At 39.6% G+C, this 24,679-nt stretch overlaps 1 protein-coding gene across 1 annotated transcript in view; it reads left to right on the plus strand.

Moving 5' to 3' along the window:
- The first annotated feature begins 16,370 nt into the window (after positions 1 to 16,370).
- The window catches only part of SLC26A7 (solute carrier family 26 member 7), a 68,660-nt gene continuing 60,351 nt past the window's right edge, over positions 16,371 to 24,679 (plus strand). The window contains exon 1 of the mRNA XM_075495745.1: positions 16,371 to 16,605. Within this exon, the coding sequence (XP_075351860.1) occupies positions 16,413 to 16,605 (193 nt within the window). The 5' untranslated portion in view covers positions 16,371 to 16,412. The remainder of the gene's footprint in view (positions 16,606 to 24,679) is intronic.

The following is a 24,679-nucleotide window of genomic DNA, read 5'->3' on the forward strand; positions in this document are numbered from 1 at the left end:
AGATACATTCTTAAAAATGAAGAAAAAAGGTCAGGTTTGAAATGTTTGGAGATTTTTGCTTTTTTCTGGAACAACTTTAAACTTAAATTGGCTCTTATACCTCATGGAAAACACAGAAAGCATGAATTACTTTATCTTTAGAAATTCTATATTTATACTCTGTCTTTGTTTTTACTCCTATGGATGATTTCATGTGGAAGCAAGATTATTGTTACTTTGTTATATGCTAAGGATCTGATTATTCATGTAATTTCTCTCTCCCCTGAAATGACAGCTGTTTGTTATTTCTCACCCTTTCGAAATGATCATGATGTTACAAAGCTGATTCAGGAAACATATTCCTAAACGTAAGTACATAATTAGTCAGAAATTTCAGTGGGATTCTCAATATGCTTGAATTTAAGGATGTGCTTAGAAAGCTTCTCCAGGTGGTCCAAAGTTACTTATTTTGAAATAATCCTACTAATTCTACTACTCCTATAGTAGATACTTGTAAGGCTTAAGAATAAGTAAATAAAAGTTCCATAAACAGGTGCAGATTTTTCTCTATAGGTTTTCTGTTTAGAATAAAGGATTGCTGGAGTGCCAACATTTCTGGAGACTCTTGGCTCCATGATGGAGCCAATGGAGACTTTTGGCATGATCTTTTCACTTTGGACAATGAGAATGGCTGAGAGACAATGAACTTCTTTTATACTGCTGTGTAAACTGTGAGGGGTATCTCGGTAATGCTCCAAATATTCTGACACCTTCCTGAATCTGAACATTTCTGCAAGAGGGTGGTTTAAAAGCACTGAATTCTTTTCTGATTTTGAGGTAGAATAAAAATCTAAGCATAGCATCCTAAATTCATATCCTTATCACATTAAGAGGATGTTAAGAAGGCTATGGGAGGTGCCCAGACGTATGGAAATGACAAAATCAAAATTGGTCGGGGGACCTTTAAGGTCTTTAGAAAGCAACGTTTTATGTACAATCAGATTGTATTTCCAAATACAAGAAGATCAGAGTCAGACTACTTTCGTAGCTGCCTAGTTTAAGAGATAACATTATGCATGGCATAAAAGCCAATTATTTCAACAATTTAAAGAGAACCTATGCAGATTTTGTTTTTTACATTCAACTAATTTATGTAAAGTATATTGTAAAGTTTATGTAAAGCACTATAGTGCTTTTCCTTTGGGTGGGGCATAAATCAAAATCCGTTTATGATGAGGAGAAAAATATATTACTGAAGTTTACAGAAGTGCTGTCACAGAGCAGATGTCCATGTGGGCACTTGCACAAACTTTGTCTATATGTAGGAAGACATCCACACATACAGGTTTATCATTTAGAAACTTTGGGAAAATATATATACATAGAGAACTTTGTAGAACTTTTCGAATTCTCTGTAATTTGCATACAAAAAATAATTCCTGTCTGGTACAGGTTTTATTGTTAAATGTAGATATTCTAATTCACACTGAAATGTTTGTCCCATTTTCTTCTTCAAAAGCAGCTTCATTACAGCATCCAGTTTCACAGTGTTTCCTGTATGATGTTATACTGACATTGTTTTAAGTTGTTGGCTCTTTGAATCACACACTTTACAAATAAACACACAAATGCAAGTAAGGCAACGTCAAAATGGTATATATGAATTATAGATGCAGGTAAAATAAGTCTTTGATGGCAGACAGGGCCCTAATTTATCAGACAACCAGGGTCTAAGATGGCTGGAGGCAGCAGGAGGTAAAAGAAGAGTTGGAAAATGAAGTCATGGTGTGGCAGAGTGCGTACCGGCTCTAACAGCTGCCCAAACCTTTGGTCTCCCAGTGTAGGTTCCCTTTACTTCTTTTTAGTTCTTTACAGTCTGTAAAGGAAGGTCATCGGACATCTCACTGCTTTCCCTTCTCATTAACTTCTCTGTAACATTTCCTCCTTCCCTTTATGGATGGCCAGAGGGCATCTGCTACACAATAGAGGAGCATGCACACAGCTCTTCTGTCCGTGGAGACTGAAATGGTAGCTGGAAGTGACAAATTGGTGTCAGCACATGTAGGTGAAATTAGTCTTGTTTCTCATTCAAAATCTATAAGTAAGCACACCAAATTTCTTTGAAGTCTGAAAAGGCACTTTGAATTAATCTCTCTCTCTCTCATTCTGGATACTAGATTTCCTGTAGAAATAGTCCCAAGATGTGTTTCAAAGCAAGAATTTTTTTAAAAATTATTGCATCTTGGAGAAAGCTTCCCCTCTCTCCTATTACAATTCCAGCTTTGGCAAAATTAACTCAAACTAATTATACTTTGAAACAACAAAACTGTGCTATATATGCCTTATTTTATGCACTGTTCCACCTAACTTCTAACTTACAAACATTGCAAATTTCTGAAGGGCAAGGAAAGATTCATCTGAGGGAAGTAATTCTAAACTGGGAAAGTGCAAAACTGATCTGTGAGAGAAAAAAAATCAGTAAGTAATTGCATCAGCGCATTTGAGCACATGGGACAGGCTTTAATGGGGTGGAAGAGAAATGTCTGCATGGAGTATGAGAGTCAGAACGTAGAAATCTTGCGTAAGAGGAGGAAAATTAATTGTAAACCAGTGGAAGAGAAGACAAAATCGACACTAGAGCTAAAAAGTCTAAATTTCAAAAGTGGCCATAGGAAAGGAAAAAGGCAAAAGAAAGTGGTTTATGTCACTTGCGAAAATAAGGAACTAAACAAAACCTATTGCTAAGCACCTGAATCAGCAAACTATCCAGCCATATGCTCAAGTACATTTTTATTTAACAAAGCACTCTACAGTCAATTAAGCAATCACTGGGGTCAGGAGAAATCTTTCCATAACTGCAATGAGAATTAGTTTAATCTCTTAGACTTTTTTTTTTTAAATTCAGTAAGACGCAGGTTTTGTGTTTCCATCATTTATGGGATTACAGAAAATGAAGCTGAGAACATGATCAAAAAAGATTTTTAAAGTTTATATGTAAAATTTTAAATGCATATACACTGAAAAGCACAGTCTTCCCAATTACTTTCCAAAATGTATTTGAAAAATTTGCATACAATCAATCGATGGTTTTCTGTTTTGGCAATACATCTTAAAAATACAGGTTTAAAAGTATTTGGGAGAGAACACTGGCATGGAATGATCTCAGTTGTCTGTGCTCCCTCACTGTGGCAAGGGAGGGGTGACAATTTCATAAGAGTTGGAGCTGTCTAGGGCAGACAGTGGTTATTTTGGAAAGCAAGCAACCGAAGTTCTGCAACAGTGGTCTGGTAGCTGCAGTGCGTTTCTCTTGCCCTGACAAGCACATTTCAAACAAACTTTTCAAATATCTTAAAAGTGTGATTTAATTAAAGCATGCACAGTTCAGCCATGATAATGAATTAACCATTTATTTTTAGGGGACTGTGGCCAAAGGTCTTCTTCCTCCCTGCTCCCTCAGGCAGGACAGCCATGCCAAGCACATCATCCCATCTTTATCAGCTGTTCTCCACCCTCTATTTGGTGCCATTTTCATATTCCTGGGAAACACAAGACATACTGTGTTGTGCGACGTAGATCATTTCCCTAGAACCCCAGGAAGGGGATCATGTTTCAAAGCCATAAGGCCTTTACTGAGACTACCTAATTTACTACTATCTAATGTTAAATTGTCTAATGTGAATAACAGCTGATACTTAAGAAGGCAGCGAAACGACAGCCTTTTCTTCATCAATGAGGTCATTAGCAATCACATAAGAAGAGAACAGGAGTATATCTTCATTAGCATGTGAAGCAGAGGTATAAAGACAGAAAGCATTGCTCAAGATCACCTAGAATAGATTTTTCTGCAGTAATTATAGACCAGTAACAATTGGGGCCAAATGTCCAAATGATAGAGCCCAGGCCATGCAAGTCTGACCGTACATGGAATTACTTTCTTACATAATCAGTTGTATAAAATGCACACAGTTGCATAAAATGTGCAAGTAGCTGCATTTGGTTGGGTTCTCATCTCAATTATTCGGTATTTTTTATGCAAATTAAAATGGGCCGTGGCTTGGGAATCGGGGAATATGCATCTGTGTTGTGGGAGCTTTGAATAAATTATATGGACTTGTCTGGATGTCATCTTTGAACGAGCGATCTCTTTTTTTTATGTATTTTCACGGCTTCTTAAGGACCTGGCATGCGAGTCACTGTGTTCTGAGTTACTGTACAGAGATTGGGTTGTTTTTGTTTTGGAAGAAAGTGCTGGAGAAGTAGCAACAAAGTTCCTGATTTCAAAGCAGTTGGCAAGTATGCTGGGGGATTTAGTTTGATTTATTTCTAAACTGTTGGAATTCAGGATTAATTTTTTTTATAAGGTGTGGACGCATGTATGGGGTATTTTGAAATACTTTCTTTCAAACTTAAGTATTTTGTGTGTGTCTAGTTCACTAAGTCCCAAGCAAGATAGTTCAGTACAACTGTTTGTTGTGTGAATTTTCTGAGGTTACTATCCTTTTTAGTAGTAAAGTTGCTTAGAAAAATAATGTTCTTATGCCTCTACATATTTTTCAGGCTTATTTCTGGAACCAGTAAAAGGTGATGTTACAATTCAGATTATTATTAGCACAGAAGTTTTTGTCTTCTAACTTCTTAGCCACTAGGATAGCATTGTGTACAATACACTGGATTTTCATGTGTACTTCCTGATGATTATTAAGTCAGTTTGGCAAACAATAATTTGGGGAAGGAAAAGCATTTAAGTCTTTTTGGGCTCATGTTTGAAAAGTAACCCCTTTTTTATTTAGCATGTACTGTACATTCTTCATGTGAAACTTTTTGTAAAGTACACAGACTGCAAGGTAGTAGTCTCATAAGATACATTTTCAGATATTTAAATTAAAATGAGGAAACAAAGGATTATGTGAATTTGTTAATGCTTTTAGATTGGGTTTTTCAGGAATTATTTTAGCTGTCCCACAGGCTTCATGGAATTCGCTTGGCTGTGCCTCTGGAATTCCATCCGTTTGCTGTCTCCGAGGGCAGCAAGATGCTAGCTATTTAATTACTAAATTTTAATTACTACACTTCATAGGCTTTCCTTTTGAATGGTCCTATTTTCTGTTGTATATTGTAAAATCTATTACCATTGTAATTTATATTATGACAGCCTATAGTATAAATACACTCTTAACTTAGTTTGCTCAGTGAGGTGATTAAGTATCCATTTCAGACAGATGAAATTAAGCCAATGAGTAAAGTGTATGGACACTCTAAAATTGCAGGGTTTTGTAACTTAACGCTTGCACTGAATGATGAATCTCTGTAAAATACTTAGCAGCAGCACAGTGCATAGTAAGAGTGAGTAGAAACAAGGCATTTAGAGGCTTTCACACAGAGAAAAAGGAGTGCAATAAGATTATTGTGGGATGCAAAGGAAGGGATTTTATCTGCTGAAGGGTCTGGAGGCAAGGTATTGCTGATTGTTCAGATAGTGCTATCTTCTCTCCGTAAGAGTGTCAGAACAAAAACTTACTATTGAAGGAAGGCTGGGGTAATCTTTGATTTAGTATCCATTCCTCTGCCATAAGATGATGTAACACTTAAGAGAGAGAATGTGAAAAACTTTCTACATTGCCCACAGTTTTTAATGTAGTGTATGTTTTGGGGAAGAAATGGTAACCCAGAAGATGCTACAGGAAAGTGATTCTTTCTGTACCACCTTTGAAGCAAAAGGACAGTGATATCATACTTCAGCATTCTTTTCCTCTTACTTGCAATTTGTTTTATTGATCTGTTACATGACTATTAAAACTATTCTTTTTCGTGATGCTGATGGTAGCTAAGGTTTTCCTGTTTTCAATATACTCACAGTCAGTAGAGTTACTGTGGCACTGGGGTGGCTTTCTTTTTAGTCACACATTGCTACTGCTACACTAAAGTGAAGTTTGTTGCGCTTACCTTTAATATACTTTTTGTGTCTGAAGGCTTGGAATCAATTTATGTTGTCTAAAAGACATTTTGATTAGCTTAATGTGTGGTCATTTTTCTAATAAGGCTGCCTTATTTTTTGAGTCCACTTGAAAGTGAAGTTAACTGAAGCAAGGGACTCTCATGTCTGAGGAAGAAATAAAGGAAGGTAATAGAGAAAACAGAACCAGCCTGTTGTCAGAGTTGTATAGGAGAAGGACAAGAGGCAATGCTCACAAGCAGTAGCAAGGGAAATTCTGATTGAATACATAGCAGGGGGGAGGAAATGCAGCGAGGGGAGGTAAGCACAAGAATAGTTTGTCCCCAGGGCTTGTGGAATCTCCATCCTTGGAGTTTTGCAAAACGCTCCTGAGCAAGGTCCTGAGCAGCTTGATCTGGCTTTGAAGTTATCCCTTCTTCAAGGAAGTGTTTGGATGAGATGACCTTCAGAGTCCCTCCCCTCTTAAATTATTCTATGATTCTAAGGATATCTGGAGATAAAATTCTTCAGGAATGCTTGTTTCATTATAGTTGTTTCCAAATAATTCCCTCATTAGACAAACTGTAATCAGTGAGCACCTAAATGTTCTGTGGTTAATGAGAACATTGTGTTAATTCAGGTAAAAAGTAACTTGATGTACGAACCCTTTGATGGCTTGGGAACAGTGGGTTGCACTATTTGAACATAGTTACATTTTAGACCTACCTTCTGTTTGTCTAACTTGCAAGGCAGTTGCACCTGAATTCCAGGCAAAATGGAGCCCTATCACGGGAGTTCAGGTTTGGTCTACCCAGCTGCATCAACGCCTCAGTATCCCACAGCCTTTGGTGGGCCAGGTCTTGGTGCTGTCATTTACAGATCAGGTCTCAGACATGAGGATGAATACTTCTTCAAGGTGTGTTTAAATGCTCAGTACCCACTGATTTGAAATGGTGGAGATCTGGAGTGAGCAGAGGTTTTGAACCTCGTTATCCGGCAGTCAAGGCTAGAATCAAAACCAGTAAAGAGCTGCTTCTGCAGTGCAGCTGGTCCACAGGCTGCTGAGCACCCACCAGCCCATAAGATATGCAAGGGAAGGGGATCACTTGAGCTTGGATCTGTTGGTTTCCAAACTTAAAATGGTCTCCTTTCATTGCATGTCTTATAAGCTGGTTTGTGCACTCAATATTCAGAAAGTCTGGCTTATACATTCTGCCTCAACATTTGAATAAGCAAAATAATATGAAGAAACTGATGCTTGTGATTTAGACATTTTTTCAATGTGCATTTTTGATGTTGAGACCTTAAACAGCATCTGTCTTGGACAGATGAGTGTGTGTCAAGGCGAAGGGTTACCACAAAATATTTCTGTGTTTAACGTAAGTGTATGTGTATATATATTTGTGTATGTTGGCTATGAAGATGCGTTCTCAGATGTACGAGTTCATAAATCTCAGTTTCCAGCCCATTCTGTGACACTTATCCCTAGGTTAAAAAGAAAAAAAACCACCCTTTTTTATACTAATTTGAAGGTAAGCTGATGTCATGGTTTAACCCTATCTGGCAACTAAGCCCCACACAGCCGCTCACTCACTCCCCGCCAGTGGGATGGGGGAGAGAATTGGAAGGGTAAAAGTGAGAAAACTCGTGGGCTGAGATAAAGACAGTTTCATAGGTAAAGCAAAAGCTGCATGTGCAAGCAAAGCAAAACAAGGAATTCATTCACTCCTTCCCATGGGCAGGCAGGTGTTCAGCCATCTCCAGGAAAGCAGGGCTCCATCACGTATTAACGGTGACTTGGGAAGACAAACGCCATCACTCCGAATGTCCCCCCTTCCTTCTTCTTCCCCCAGCTTTATAAGCTGAGCATGACGCCATATGGTGTGGAATAGCCCTTTGGTCAGTTGGGGTCAGCTGTCCCAGCTGTGTCCCCTCCCAGCTTCTTGTGCACCCCCAGCCTACTCGCTGGTGGGGTGAGGGGTGGGAAAGGCCTTGACTCTGTGTAAGCACTGCTCAGCAGTAATGAAAACATCCCTGTGTTATCAACACTGTTTCCATCACAAATCCAAAACATAGCCCCATACTAGCTACTATGAAGAAAATTACCTCTATCCCAGTCAAAACCAGCACATTCTCCACCCCTTATTCCATACCATTTACGTCATGCTCATGTCTCGCACTATCCAATACATCCTCATTACCCACTACCCCCCTTCCCATCCTTTGATATAATATGCAGATATCATTCCCTTAGTCTATGGACCACCCCTATAAAATGTCTGTAAAATGTCCACAAATGTCCACAAAATATCCATGGAGCTCATTTAGTCCATGACTTGGGCTCCATCTGTGATGGCGGTCACTCAGGACAGGAGAGGTGGTGTGTTGTGTGGAGTTACTGGGCATAAAGCCAGCTCAGGTCGGGTCACTGCTGCACTTGCACTGCTTCTTGAAAGGCTTGTCATCCATTGGTTCCTGCTATAGTAATTCCTATAACATGCAACTCAAATCCCGGGTTACAACAATTTAAAGGTATTTCCATTACAATCTCCACCCCTGGTCCCTTTGGACCAGACCATAGGGTTTAACATTGCAATGAACTCCTCCCCTTGCCCCTGCTCCAGCTTGGACTTACGCACAGACTGCAGTCCCTTAGGGGAGTACCTGCTCCAAGTGGAGCCTTATCTACGAGCCACAGTCTCTCCAGGGGTATACCTGCTGCAGCATAGACTTATCCACAGCCACAGTCGCTTTGAGGTGCACCTGTTCCAGCGTGGTCTTCTCCATGGGCCACAATGCCTTCAGAGATATACCTGATCCAGCGTGGCCTTACCCAAAGCCACGGATACTTCAGAAGTAAACCTGCTCCAACATGGCCTTACCCATGGCTGAAGTCCCTCCAGGGGTGTACCTGCTCTGTCGTGGGCTTATGCATGGCCACATGCTTTGAGGTGCTCCAGCACGACCTCATGCACAGCCACTGATGTTTCAAGGTGTACCTGCTGCAGCATGGACTGATCCACAGCCACAGATGCTTTGAGGTGTACCTTCTCCTGCGTGGACTTATCCTTGGGCCCCAATCCCTTCAGAGGTACACCTGCTGCAGCACAGACATAACCATGGCCACAGACGCTTCAAGATGTACCTGCTCTGGCATGGGCTTATCCAAGGCCACGGACTCTTTGGGGTGTCCTGCTCCTGCATGGAGTTATCCACAGGTCACAGTCCCTTCGACTCGAGTTCACCCTGGAGTTCCAGCCTGTCCAGTACAGCAGCACAGAAACAGCAGCGATGCCCTGGCCATCTGCCAGCCCAGGCGAATTGCCATGGCTGTTATCAAAATGTTCCCGGGCACAGCAGAGTAAGATGATCAGCAGCACAGCAGGACAGCAAGCAGCGAAAACAAAAAGCAGCCACTAACGAGCACTAGACTCTAATATACAGTAAGGCAAGCAAGCCCCATGGCAAGCACATTAACTCCCAGCCAAAACCAGCACAGCTGACCTTCAAACAGCTGCTAGAAGTAGTCTTAAAAGAGAATGAAAAAATGAGATTTTTTTTTTCATTACAGATGTTTTCCCTCAGGGACGGACACTGTTAGGTTTCTCATGCTCATTTTAGGTGTGTGTGCTGCTTTTGGCTGGGGTAGAGTTAATTTTCTTCATAGTAGCTAGTACAGGGCTATGTTTTGTATTTGTGCTGAAAACAGTGTTGATAACACAGGGATGTTTTAGTTACTGCTGAGCAGTGCTTACACAGAGTCAAGGCCTTTTCTGCTCCTCACCCCACCCCACCAGCGAGCAGGCTGGGGGTGCACAAGGAGTTGGGAGGGGACACAGCTGGGACAGCTGACCCCAACTGACCGAAGGGCTATTCCAGACCATATGGCGTCATGCTCAGCATATAAAGCTGGGGAAGAAGAAGGAAGGGGGGACGTTTGGAGTGATGGTGTTTGTCTTCCCAAGTCACCGTTAATGCATGATGGAGCCCTGCTTTCCTGGAGATGGCTGAACACCTGCCTGCCCATGGGAAGGAGTGAATGAATTCCTTGTTTTGCTTTGCTTGCACATGCAGCTTTTGCTTTACCTATGAAACTGTCTTTGTCTCAACCCACGAGTTTTCTCACTTTTACTCTTCCAATTCTCTCCCCCATCCCACTGGCGGGGAGTGAGTGAGCGGCTGTGTGGGGCTTAGTTGCTGGCTGGAGGTAAACCACGACAGTGTGCTAAAATAATTCAATATAATTTTCTAATAATTTTATTAATTTTTTTATTCATTAGCAACTGTGTGTCAATTTACTAGCAGACAGCTCTAAGTATCACAACAGGAATGGAGTTTAAGAGGATGGTTGCATTATCAGACTTTTTTTTGTCTGTTCTGCACTTGTATTTCTTATTCATTAGATGAGCTGAGAGTAGACTGTACCTGAACATTAGGCTCTCCCGTGGTTCAGTACCTTGCTAATCTACCAACCTCCTGTCTTAAATTTCTGACCAGTGAATACATTCGAAATGTAGCGAATAAACCTTTTCTTGATGCTACAGATCTTTGCTTTTTAACATACTGTGTTATTAAACTATGTGGTTAACATTATCCAGTTCAAAAACCATGACGTCATGAGGCTGTAGCAAGTGCAGGCAGTGCTCTGGGACCCTGCAATAACCGAAGAGAAATACCAAGCGAAGCCGCTCGATGTCAGTGTTGCTTCACGCAGTTTTGTGCAGCACAGCGTCATCAGCGCTGCTGAAAACCCCATTTACAAAGGAGACGTTAAAGTCGAGCCGAAGCCATTCGAGTCAGGGTCTGACTTCTGCGTTGCCTGGGTTTTCACCTTTATCTGGTGATAATTCTCATTACTCTGTGGCAAATAAGGTATTAGTGTCAAGCCATAGCGGCCCCTAAATGTCCCGTATGATGAAGGGATGGAGATTTTAGCGTAATCTGTTTTGTGAAGCGCAAGAATCATATCTTTTTCAGTTTAGGTCCACATTTAAGTATTTGGTGATTGAAATTGGGAGTACTTCTAAAGTTAGGTATTACTGAAAATAAATGCATTGCATCCAACTTTGGAAGATGTATTGGGAAGCTTCAGGCTTTGTGAGTTATGTTTGGTTTTGATGCATCAGAATTTCAGAGGGGGACGTTCCTTCCTTTTCAGTAGTAAATAATTTGCACACTTAAACGTATGCAGCTTCTGTGGCCTAGTTTAATATTTTATGTAATACATGTGATCGACAACTTATTTTTTCACAAAATCTCAAAATTCAGGAATGCTTTGTTGAAGGTGTGGATTTTTGTAACTGGTTTTGTGTTGTTCCATTTTTTGTCCCCCTCTTATTATTCCAGTAGCTTGTATAATATTCTCATGTGCTGTGTTCTGCGATGTGTGGACTGGAGAGATCGGTCTGTTCGTAGTAGTACCTAGTTCAATGTGATTTTCATTCCCATCCAGCTGTGTTTTGTCAAACATACTTGGAATTTTTCATATGATTTCTCTTGGAATTTTAGCTATCTCTCCTAAAGGCAAAATCTTTGTGTGACCAAGGTTTTTGCCTCTCTTTTTTTCTCAAGTCTTTCATCTCGTATCCTCTGAATCCTTTAGCCATTTTTATCTGCATTTGGCAGAAAGATAGAAGTAACCGAGTCCATAGAAAACGCTGGTCAGGATAGGGGACAAGGATGAATGGAAATCTGTTACACCACTGAAGAAAAGTTGAGGAGAGCTCAATTGTTATACATTCAGTTGGGCAGCGGCCAGCCAGCCAGAAAGATGCACGTAGCTTTGGATTAATGATAGCATGTACTTTCCCTTGCCCAGTGAGGGTAGATGAGAGAACACGGGGAAGTCACTTGGATGAACTGGATGTTCTTGAGGAACAAATGATGTAAATCAGCAGGAATACAGCAGGATGGCACCAAGCTGAGTGGTGTAGGTGATACTCTAGAGGGAAGGGATGTCATCCAGAGGGACCTCAACAGGCTAGAGAGGTGGGCCTGTGCGAACCTCATGAAGTTCAACAAGGCCAAGTGCAAGGTCCTGCACCTGGGTTGGGGCAATCCCAAACATTGAAACAGGCTGGGCGATGAGTGGATTGAGAGCAGCCCTGTGGAGAAGGACTTGGGGATACTGCTGGCTGAAAAACTGAATATGAGCCGGCAATGTGTGCTCGCAGCCCAGAAGGCCAACCGTATGCTGGGCTGCATCAAAAGAAGCGTGGCCAGCAGGTCGAGGGAGGTGATTCTGCCCCTCTACTCCACTCTGGTGAGACCCCACCTGGAGTACTGCATCCAGCTCTGGAGCCCTCAGCACAAGAAGGACATGGAGCTGTTGGAGCTGGTCCAGAGGAGGGCCAGGAAGATGAGCAGGAGCTGGAACACCTCTCCTATGAGGACAGGCTGAGAGAGTTGGGCTTGTTTAGCCTAGAGAAGAGAAGCTCGGGGGAGACCTTCTAGCAGCCTTTCAGTACTTAAAGGGGGCCTACAGGAAAGATGGGGAGGGACTTATTATCAGGGAGTGCAGTGATAGGATGAGGGGTAATGGTTTTAAACTGAGAGAGGGTAGATTTAGATTAGATATTAGGAAGAAATTCTTTACTGTGAGCGTGGTGAGACACCGGAACAGGTTGCCCAGAGAAGCTGTGGATGCCCCATCCCTGGAAGCGTTCAAGGCCAGGCTGGATGGGGCTTTGAGCAACCTGATCTAGTGGATGATGTCCCTGACCATGGCAGGGGGGCTGGAACTAGATGATCTTTAAGGTCCCTTCCAACCCAAACCATTCTGTGATTCTGTGATTCTACGAATACATGCTTAGTTAGTCCAAACTTGTTTAATATTGGATGTTTGCAGATATTTAATAAGTGATCTGTCTTCCTGAGAAAACTTACAAAGAGCAAGGCACGTTATTTCCATCATGGCATCTATGTTTGCCTAAGGTATGAATAACTTCATTTAACTGTAACTGTGAGCATATGGAAACATAATTATTGTTCTTGAACTTTCCTGTCAATTGATGTGAAGACTTAAAGGAGTTCTCGTGCAAGAGTCCAGTGATTTCCTGCAAAAGCTGCTTCCATATGAAGTGGGGATTAGGACTTCTGTTCCAGAGTTTGCCAGAAATTTTTCTTTTTGAGGTCTAGGTTGGAGTAAGGTTTTTTTTTTTTTTATATCCTTTGAGGCCAGAGACAGAGAATCAAACCTCTTAACTCCACTTATCCACCATGTATGCAAATATCCAATGTATGTAAATGTTAGAGGAGCTGATGAAAATATAGATTGTCCCCACAGAGGTTACCTCATTTTTCAGTGAACCTATTATAAACCAAGTTTGAAAAGCCCACCAGATCAGACCTATGATGCAATAATTCTTTCCTTTTATGTACTATCTGCATTCTAAATATTGACTTATGGTAGTTCTCTTTTTAGCATTGTACATATGTACACTATTAGAGTCATACTATTGGGTATTTTCCAGAAAAAAACCAAATATGTTTTACTTATGTAAGCTCATCAAAAGGGCTAATTGTAAACAATCTAACTTTACAACTGTGTGTGTGAGTGCACTGACTTAAATGCATAAAAACAGAGGTTCCTCACGCTTATCCTTTGTTGTTCCAGAAAACTAAGTTTTATACACCTGTTTCAGGAAAGGAGAGGGTCTGACAGTCCTGGTAGCTCATGCACCTCATGATACAGTTTGAAGTATGATAAGCCTGCATAGTCTGGGGGGTTTATAGATTGTAGGCCTATAGGTTAATGAAAGCCACCTGATGGGAAAATGTTTAAACGTGACGTGTGTGAATACAGTATGTGTTTCAGTTAGGATATTAATATGTTTTAGGAAAGTTTTTTTTGATGTTTCTTTAAGATTCAAATGTTGGACTACTGTGTAATGAGATGTAGGCTTGCTGTTACGCATATCTGTACATCTGTTTTCCCTTAAAAATTTTGATTTCTTTGTCTGGGGTGTTGTAAATGATATGTTGCTTTGTGTCATTGTTAACTAAGAGTATTTTATTAATTTCAAAGTTGCAACAAGGAACTTTTTTAAGGAACTTTTTCAAGAAACTTTTTCAAAGTTGCAACAAGGAACTTTTTCAAGACTAGTGATGATGTTTATCAACTCCGGATTTAATGTTGATGCAATTTTTTTACTTATCAAAGAAATTGTTGGAGTAAAACAGAATTTCTGCACAAATTCCACATCAGCATGAATATCCCAAGGACTTTGCACGTGCAGTTCTGTCTGTGTCTAACAAGCAGGGCTTATTTTCAAGTATTAGTTGTAAGGTGTTTGCACTCATGCATGCACACACCCACAGAGAGAAACCATCCCTTGTTATTGGTGATGGACAAAAGTCTGTTGATATGGCTAATCCTAGGAGTTCAGATACTAATCTGGGATTGATGAAAACTGTCTGAATTTACTGACTCTGCAAATATGAGGTAGGAAAATCTCAATTACAGACTTTTTCAAACAGCTTCAGCATTTTGATGTAAGAAGTTTGAAGAATGGAGAGTATGTTCTTGTGTGTTTAGTGATGGTTCTTTGGTTTCATAATGGGGTTTTTTTTACTTTTTCAGAATATTCAGAGCTTCTAGGGAGCCATGATTTTCTTTAAAAATTTGGGATTAGTTTCTGTTACACAAGTACCTGAATTTGGGTATATTTATACATACATATCTATGTGTAGAAATGTATTTTGATTTTTTTTCCCCAGTAAATGCTATTAAAGTTAGAGGTACTGAACATTTTATTGAAACTAAGCAGCCCCTGACAGCTGAGTAACTCTCACTATAGCTCGAAGGATTCCTGTCCACTTCTGATCATTGAAAGTAGGGAAAGGTCTGTGTTGTGAAACACTTGGCAGCCATAAAAGCCTTGATTATGAAGTCCTTCAACTGCACTTTCAAGCTAAAAGCAGGGACACACACACAAAAAAAACCCCAAAACACAAAAAAAGAAAAAAGAAAAAAGGAATTGATGCTTAGAGGTTTATTCCGATGAACAGAAATAAGGTAAATGTCTTGTGTGTTCCTTCTGTTGTTTAAAAGGTGTACATGGTTAAAGGATGGGCAGAGCAAAAAATAAGTAGGCCTGGAATAGTTAAAAGTGAAGGTCTGTCTGAGGCAATCTTTTCCTGCTATTTCTTTTTTTCTTTTTTCCCTTTGCACTTCTAAGGGACACAACAGTGGACACCACCTGAATGTCACCCACTAGAATAAACTGTGGTGCATTTGCCCTTGCGCTTTTCTCCCTATTGCATTTGGAAACTGTCTAATTTTTCTAAAGTTGTTTTGAGTGGGCAATGCTTCAGTTTTGTTCATCTTAATCTAAACAATACAATGTAAATTAATCTATATAAATGAAATTGAAATATTAAAAATATATATTTATTTTTATTACCTATTGCAGAATAGTGATCAGGAAGACACTTCACCCATGTGAGGGATCTTACACTTTAACTTAAATTTCTTTGCCATCCAGAGATACAAAAAACTTAAGAGGAATGCCACTGTGTCCTTGCTCCATATCGGACAAGGCATTTACATGTCTTGACATTTAAACCTCTTCCATGTTCTTATCACTTTGTATCTGAGCACTTTGTATCATGCACAAGGTGCATGGAGTCGTTACAAGATCGAAAGTTACTTGGTGAACTGACTTCACTGAGAGAGCTTTTGCTGGGTGGACTACTAAGAGCAGAAGGGAGTAGCTGTGGAGAAGAACGATGGTCACAAGCGTTTTCGGCTTTCCTGACAAGTGATGGAGCTGATAGCTTGCAGTCCTTCACTGCACTTTGAGCTTGCTACACTTCAATCTGAGACTTCAGCCTCCAGAGAGAATCTGTATATATTTTCAGCAGGACTTATTGCTACCTGATGCTCTGAATTTTTTACATAAGTAAGCTTTTTACTGTCATTTAGGAGACAAAACAGTGATGGAGTCAAACAAGTTTGCTACCACCAGGGTTACCGAGGACTTCACGCCCTCCGACCGCAGCCAGAAAAGCTCCCGGCAGGAGAGCCAAGGCTGCTCTCCTGGGCTTGGCAGGGAGATGCCTGCTCCGCTGGGCACTTCCCACTCATATTAGCATAGCCCAGCCTATATCGTACACACACCCAGTAATACCTCACTTTGCCACTGGACTGAGGCCAAAAGCACAAGCATTACAGGGAATATAAAGCGGGATGTTACTGGAAAGAATCACAAACTAACGTGAGACTCGACCAAATTTTTGCAAAGAGCAGAAAATGTGATCTTTGCTATAAATGGTTCTTGCATTTCATGTAGCTGTTTATATGATTGAAGCGTTTAATAAGTGTTTTTATTGAGTATAGTTAGAGAGCAGCTGCAGAAATCTTAAGTGCTTCTGTTCATTTTTTTTTCTCTGTAGTTTTGGAACTGCAAAATCTCAGAAGAAAACTGGAGACTGACACAGATCAGGGTGATTCCTCAACTGTTCGCTCTTCTGAAAGAGGAACTGCTTTTGGGGGGTGGGAATGATGACAGGGGCAAAAAGGAAAAGAAATGTGGTCTGGAGGAAGATCCAGGCTGTTCGCCTTGAAGATGTCAAACTCTGGTGTATGAGAAGGCTGCCCATCTTGAAATGGGTGCCTGTCTACAACTGGAAGGAAAATTTGATTCCTGATACAGTTTCTGGGGTGATGCTAGCCATCCAACAGGTGACTCAAGGTACAGTTAACTCATTTCAGATTCATATTTTGAAATCTGGTCATGCTGAATTGGTCTGGTCTTATTTTTCTTTTTTTTTTTTTTCCTTTCTTGTTTAATATTATCTTAAAGCTTTGGGAGCTTTATTGCTCCCAAAACATGCTTATATTTGCTTGATTTAATCTAAATAAAAATATACAGAAAACATGTATAGTCTTAACTCTTATGTGTGTATAGTGGATGTGCAAATGTGGATAGGAATGCCTTGTGTTATTGTAGCTAATTTCTGTGAGTTGGAACTTCACTATATATCCCATCCCTTTGACAATTTTTCAAAGACTTAATATAGAAGATAAGAGAGCAGTAACTCTATTCACACAGCATATGGTTATATACAATGTTTTATCAGTTAAATGACCACCTTTTCCCCTATTTCATGTGGAAAACAAAATATATCTACACGATAATTGCATTGTAAGGATGCTGTTCTGGAAGAAACATTTGCATTATACTATTACCTGTGGAAGCCCAGAGCACAGCAGGAAAAATTAACGACTTTCTGTGCATAAAGGGTGCTCCTGCCAGAGACATTACCCACGGAGAGAATCTGCCTGCATCTGTGGCTTACGTACTTCAGCTTCTGTATTGATTTAATGCAGTATTACATTACCTACCATGTCTCTTTTCAAGCAGCAATACAAAGTAGGGGTGGAGCTAGACTCCATCTGGCAGCTTAAAAAAAATAAAAAAAAAAAAAAGAAAAAGAAAAAGGAAAAACTCCCCAAAACAAAAGCCTGCACAATGACCTGCAGAAACCTAAAGTCCCAGCAATCCAGGTTTGTAAAGTGATTGCTGCTGGGAAAGAAATGCTTTCGTCGGTTTTTGATGTGTCTTTGATAGTGTCACCTTCTTTTGGCAATATTTTATGTTTGTCTCAGGCAAATCATAGCCTCTTATCTGCCTCAGATGGACTTTAACTCCTTCCCTTATGTGAACTATATATATTATTTCTTAACAATTTCCCATATTAGCTATGCTTAACTATCATTCATGTTGTTAAATTATAAGCACTCCTTTAATTGAATTATGCTGGAGCTGAAACAACCGATTTGTGTAAGTATTTGTGCTTTTAAAGTAATTAAGAACATCTGCATTGGCATGATTTAACTTTAAGAACCTTAATACTGTAACACTGCGAAGTATCTAATTTCACTGGTATGTGCATATACAACAATTGTAATTAAAATACTGCTAATAACAGTATGTTGAAATTCATCAAAAATATTAAGCTAAACAGCAGTTCTGCACTGCTGGTAGTTTTAGCCAGGATTTTCTTGTTTGAGTCTTGTACCAAGAGGTAATTTAATGTAACAGATAAATTTAAGAAGATCCAGTGAAGACAGAAAATATTGGTTTTGTTTTTCTAGATTATTTTTAAGTACTCTAGAAATAATCTTACCCTTATTTTATGGTGTTTAAAATCGGATACACTGAACCTCTTCCCTCCTGCTGACCTGTTTTTCCTTTCTCTCTCCTCACTGCTTCTCAAGATTTCAGAAGGACTTTAGGGGTTGGAAAAGGAGGAGAGTTAGATACCAAAGCATTTTATCACGTTTGTGGTGCTTTAAGTTTGAACCCAAGATATTTATTTGGACCCTGCTTGCATTAGCTCTTTTCCTAGTGTTGTAAGCCTTCCACTACCAGGCCTATCCTTTAATGCTTTCACAGAGAGGAGTATGTGAGAAAATAAAAAGTCCCACTTGTTATATGGCATGAAGGGAAAAGACCCCAAATTTTGAGAGGTCTTATTGTGTCTGTTTCCGTCCACCCACAAAATAAAACAAGAAGTTTTGTGATGAAATGATAGGCAGAAATTCTAACAATGGTAGGAAAAAATTAGTAAGCAGTGATAACTGACATGCAGAGCACAGTGTCATTTGGTGTTGCAACAACACGTTTAAGTAAATTCAGGTATATGGAAATAAACGTGAGTTATGGAAGTATATGAAACAGTCTGCAGTTGTATTCATATGCAACAGTTTTCTGAGTGATGAAAGCTGCATGCTCCAGAGTAGAGAGAAGTCCAGTAGCTTGAGAATAATTAAGAAGGAGCTTCCAACTGAGCTGTGTTTTTCACAATTTCCTACTGTGGGATTTCTTACTCATCTGGCATTGGCTATGTTCAGACTATTCAGGTTGGCAACTGCTCTGATCTGGTGTAATGTGTCCGTGTTCCAACTTCTAATCTAAATTTTAGATGATATAGCTGGTTTCCCTTGGTAAAGGAAGGAAAGAGGAAAGTCACTGTCCTTAGTGTGTCATAGTGAATGCAACAAAGACAATGTTCATAACTGCTCCTCACAGAATTTTCAGAAATTGTTCCTGGAGAATTCCTATGCAATAGCAGGCTTTGGTGTCTGCCTTATAAGTGAGAAAACAAAAGAGCAAATTAATAGAAATATCAGCAATGAATGTATGCAGATAATGTTTGCTCCCAAAAAGTCTTTTATAAAGGTATAGGATAGTTCAGAAAGCTGTTCGTATGCCATCTTTTATTTTGCATAAAGTTTTAAAGAGCTACTACCATTCATTTTCTGATTTTCAGGGTCAAAATTATTAGTTTCTAAATGTGACGTAAGCCTTCAAATAGCTGTAAGATACCTTCAAGTCAGCTACTTGAAAACTGAAACACTTGAGCTCATATATCAGTTTAGGTTTAAATGTCTTCCATCATGACACACATAAACTAGAAACTGTGTCCTATGGTGACAGAGTCTAGGAATGGTCTACAAGAAAGGCATACTACCGGAGTATTTAATTGTCTTTACTTCCACGTACAGTGTGGAAGAAATGGATCTTTAGAAGGTAAGGTGTTCCCTTGCCTAACACTGAGCTAAGGTAATACCATATGCCTCTGTGCATAAGGTGTTACCTTTCCTCTCTCACAATGTTATCCAACAAAGAATATAATAATGATCAAATAATCCATAAGAAAGTATGTAATAATTTCTGCAGAGAGTGAATCTTCTGATGCTGCTGTTCAAATGTTTTTGAACCTGTTTATGCCCAGGTCATATTTGACCATTCAGAGTGCATCCAGTGATCAGTAGCATTCAGTACAATGAATGGATCCAGTACTGGGGTGGGGGAGAGGAGACCGAGGAGCACAGGGAGATGGGAGGGAAAGGCATGAGATTATCATGATGTGCTGCTTGGCATTTGTGAGGAAGGAGTCATTGCTGAAACCAAGCAGTCATTCTCCAAGTGTTCCTACAGTTGTTTCATTGTCTGCTAAAAATACCAAGTTAATCTTAATTCATGAGTCCCAAAGTCACTGCTGAACTCTTCTGTCCTATTTACCTATTGAGACAATACTTGTATGGTCTCTGTGTATGTCCTCTGGTTTTAGAGTCCTCTAGCTAATTCCACAGAAGATGGAGAAAAAAGTGTCAAAGATAATTATGTTTCTACAAATTCTATAAAAATGGCCAGTGGAAACAGACCCTACAAGTTCTATAAAGTGATAATAGAAACTTATACCTTGTTAGGCATTAGATAATCTGTGCAGGGAAAAAAAAAAAAAAGCCCTTTCAAATGCACCAGTTGCTGGAAAGATTCAGTTGGAGTTTGCACTGTCTCAGACTGCAAAGTCAGTCACCCATGAGTCAAAACCAGTAAAAGAAACTAAGCTTCATTAGTTCCAGCTATCATTTAATATTAGTTCCAACTATCACTTAATAATACAGAGCTCAACACCTTATTTTTCAGACATAGAATCCTTATTCTTACTCTGATACCTAAGGTTGAAAAATAACATTTGAATCTAAAATGAACTTTGTAATCCAGTCTTGAAGTTTGCTATATACTTTCACAGACAGTTAAGAAATTTGAGCTTTCATGTTTTGGTAATCACTACCTAATTCTTCTGTGTTTCTCAAAAATCTGTTATTGATAGACTAGAGCAAGATGTCTCTAAATTAACAAATAAATCCTTAGTTTGCTTCCTGGACTAGCACTTCATTGCTCTCTTCCCTTTTCCTTTAAAACTTATTAGTACCCCATCAACAATCATCATATGAAGATTTTTCTTTCCGTTTCATTCTGTGTTCCTCACCCATACACACAAATTCAATTGCTAGGTCCTTGTAGGTGTCTCATAAGTACCTAATCTGTTTTTTTTCTCCAAATTGAAATTGTGCTAATAAAACAAAGGTTCTGCAGTGTAGGTATCTAGTTCTCAGCAAGCCGCTCTTGCGTTCCTTACTAGCCAATGGAGATCTAGTTGATAAGAGTTAGTGAAATTTATGGTGTTCAATCTGCTTGTGGGAGATGGTGAATGACTGCCTTTACATAATTTTTTTTCTTTTTCTTTTGTTCATTTATTAAACTGTCTTTAACTTGACTCACAAGTTTTCTGACTTTTGCTTTTCTGATTCTTTCCCCCATCCTTTGAGAAGTGAGTGAGTGGTGGGTGCTTAGCTGCTGGCCAGGATCAACCCACCACAGGTGTGATTCATTTGACAAAATCTAATCATCTGCTTTGTTAAGGCTGATTGATTATACTGGTAAGATTTCCATTGAGTGTAACAGGGGACTGGCTGTTAGTGTAGACACTGATGATGTAGACATCAAAATTTAGGTGAGATGTGTCTCAGCCATCATTTCTGTGGCATTGTGGGTAATAAACAGTTCATGTTCAACATGGTTAAAGGCAGGTCATACTGTTTTCTTTCCTGTAACCCATCCATTGACCTGCCACGGTAACACCAGAATTCTTTTTGTGGCTTTTTCATGTGACCTGGACACCACCTACTTGTATGAGAAGCATACTTTGATCAAGCTGTGTCTGAATTTTTCTCAGTTTCCTTGCATGGTAATATGAAGATGCATTATGATGCAGTCATTCCATGTAGCTAAACCTCATAAAGCCATCATCGTGTTTTTTTCTGTAGGCTTCTGAACATGTGCTATAGACCCTTCATATCCCTTCATATCTGCTTAGCTCATTTTCACAGGCTGTGGTAACTTTTTATTGCACCAAGAAAATTATTCATCAAGGCCTTTCATAGGTCATCTTTCCTGGCATCATTTATTCGTTACCAAGCTGTTGATTCATCTCTTATTAATCCATTTTGCTAGCCTTCTTCATCCAATCTTGTCTTTTCAAACAAACAGCTTTGAGCCTTCTCTCAGGATTTAAATTATGCAACGTATGTTGGTTGGTACATCACATCTCAGTATTAGCTTTTGGATTGTTATTTAGAATGTGTTTCTTTGTGGTTGGTTGGTTGGTTTGTTTGTTTTGGTGGTTTTTTTCTGGGCAGAACTATGCATACTGTCCACAAAGACTGGCATCTAGAAGCCATGTAGGTAATGCTGCAACCCATCAGTAAGCTTCTCTGACTGTCATGGACTGTAAAAAAAGTAAGCCTGAGTCTGAAGAAGTCTGTACAAATATATCCTCTGTTGTGCACCTGAGTTCATCACCAGAGAAATTATCCCCAGAGTTAGTCTGCTTGAATATGTGTATTAGTGTACATATTTTATTTATGTACATCAGTTCTCTATATAGTTAGGGGACACAAATGTATCTGCAGTATTTTGGTTAGGACATTATATAATGTGAAAATTAAGTGCTCTGCTTAACACCTGAAGTTGCCTTACTCTTTCTGGATGTAAATTCCGAGTAGGTACCTAACTTCAGACAATGTCAACCCTTCCCCCCATGCGTCTTCCAAGATCTCGCTTGAGGTTTTCATAATTGTAATCCTCTTCTGCAAGCCATTGATGACCAGAGAGACTCCTGCTTAGACAAACGCATGACTTAATTTCTGTTTTGTCATTCACAAGGTGATGATTATACTTGCACCCTGCACTTTTCATTATAGCATCATGGAGCTCTTTACACTGCCCAGTAATAGAAAAGTACATGGGGAGGAAAATTAGAAACACAAAAGTGCTTTTGCTTGAAACACAGAAATGGCTCATGAAATACTGCATTGACAGTTTATGGTGCAAAGAACACAGGTTTCAATTGTTTGCTACTAATATGAATGTCCAATATCACAATTGAGTTAGACCCTTCCAAAAAAACCCAAACCCACAAATGTTTTTTCAGCCTTAGAGAAAAAGAGGACAAAACAAAGACATGGTAGTTTCTGTTTCTGTTTCTCAGTACAAAATCAGTCCTTCGTCTCGGTCTTCCTAAAGGATGTTGACTTTGCCCATGTGGGAAATGGTCAAGTGCATGGTTATGTAGCTGAGATTAAACACAGTGTCGTGGTTTAGCTTCAGTCAGCAACTAAGCACCACACAGCTACTGGCTCAGCTTCCCCCCTCCCGGTGGGAGGGGGGAGAGAATCTGAAGAGCAAAAGTAAGAAAATTCGTGGGCTGAGATAGGAACAGTTTAATAATTGAAACAAAATAACAACAACAACAACAACAACAATAATAATAAAATTGTAATGAAAACAATGAGAGAGGGAGAGGAACAAAACCCAGGGAAAAACAAAAAAACCAAGTGATACAGCTGCTCACCACCCGCTGACCAATGCCCAGCCCATCCCCGAGCAGCGATCGCTGCCCCCCAGCCAACTCCCCCAATTTCTATACTGAGCATGACGCCATATGGTATGGAATAGCCCTTTGGCCAGTTGGGGTCAGCTGTCCTGGCTGTGCCCCCTCCCAGCTTCTTGTGCCCCTGGCAGAGCAGGGGAAGCTGAAAAGTCCTTGACTAGTGTATAAACACTACTTAGAACAACTGAAACATCAGTGTGTTATCACCATTATTCTCATCCTAAATCCAAAACACAGCACTATACCAGCTACTAGGAAGAAAATTAACTCTATCCCAGCTGAAACTAGGACACAGAGAAAATGAAATACACTCAGATCAAGGGCTGAGATGGGTAATTGTAATCTCAGAATTCTGAAAGAATAGGTAAGTGACATTGCAGATCCAGTAACAAGTACCTTTGATGATTCTGTCAAATCTGGCATGATATTCTATGATTGGATCATAGTGAGTATAGTGTTGTATCCAGGTTACAAGTCTGCATTGCAGATGAGGGACTGGACCAGATCAAGCAATAGTGGTGTATTTCCCTTTAATAATAATAAAATAATATTTGCATGTATGGCAATAAAAGATACCAGAGTGATTGATTCTACTACCCAATTCTGAAGCAAGGCTCTAGGACAGCTAGTGGGTTTTGCTTCAGATTTATATATGCATTATAAAGAGAACTCTGCTGATGCTCTCAGTTAGGGGTAGTTTTAATGATCTGCTAGAAAATAATTAGCCTATTTGAAAAAGATGGGTTGTTAGGTGGGTTAGGAGCTGCAAAGAAGCTGACGACCACAGGTAGTGCTGACTGTTGATCCTTTATGTGAAACATAGTGTGTAATTTTGGTTGCCTGTGTTCATGGAAGATGATTTCAAACTTCAGTAGGAGAAGAAAAAGCTAGGAGAAGGATCAGAAAAACAAAGATTATATTTGGGAGAAGACTTAAATGGCTTGGACAGGTTAATTAAAACCTGAGAGGGTTTTTCCTTATCAGGAAAGGCTTTAAGACAGTTGCAGCACATGAACAAATGAGTATAAAGTAGCATGAATATGTTTAGACTTAAAATTGAAAGTAGTTCTGAAATTGTTCCATTGAAATATTGGGATAAGAAGATGTATCTCCTTATCACATAATTCCATTCAGAGATGTACTAAATTACATGTTTGCCTGTCATAAGAGGGAACAGAACACAGGGCACAAGGGGGTTCCTTCCCAAGTTTATGTTTCCTTTCAATATCTGCAGCTGCTCAAAAAAAATGGGAAGTTTTGAACTGAGGGATATCTATTAATAAGTTAAGACAAATATGTGGGTTTTTTCAAACTAAAATACTGTCATTGTATTTCTGGATTCAATCTTTATCTTGCTAAGTTCCTAGTATTTGGCTGGATTTGTAAACATTATGCTATTTGTTTGAAATAAACATCTGTCCATGTGCTATACTGCATATACTCAAAAGTTGCCCATGTGGAAGCATGAGGGTATAAGATTTATACTTTCAAATTTATCAGATTCGGGACTATGGCAGT

This window comes from Mycteria americana, chromosome 2 (genome assembly GCF_035582795.1).
Source record: "Mycteria americana isolate JAX WOST 10 ecotype Jacksonville Zoo and Gardens chromosome 2, USCA_MyAme_1.0, whole genome shotgun sequence".
NCBI lineage: Eukaryota > Metazoa > Chordata > Aves > Ciconiiformes > Ciconiidae > Mycteria > Mycteria americana.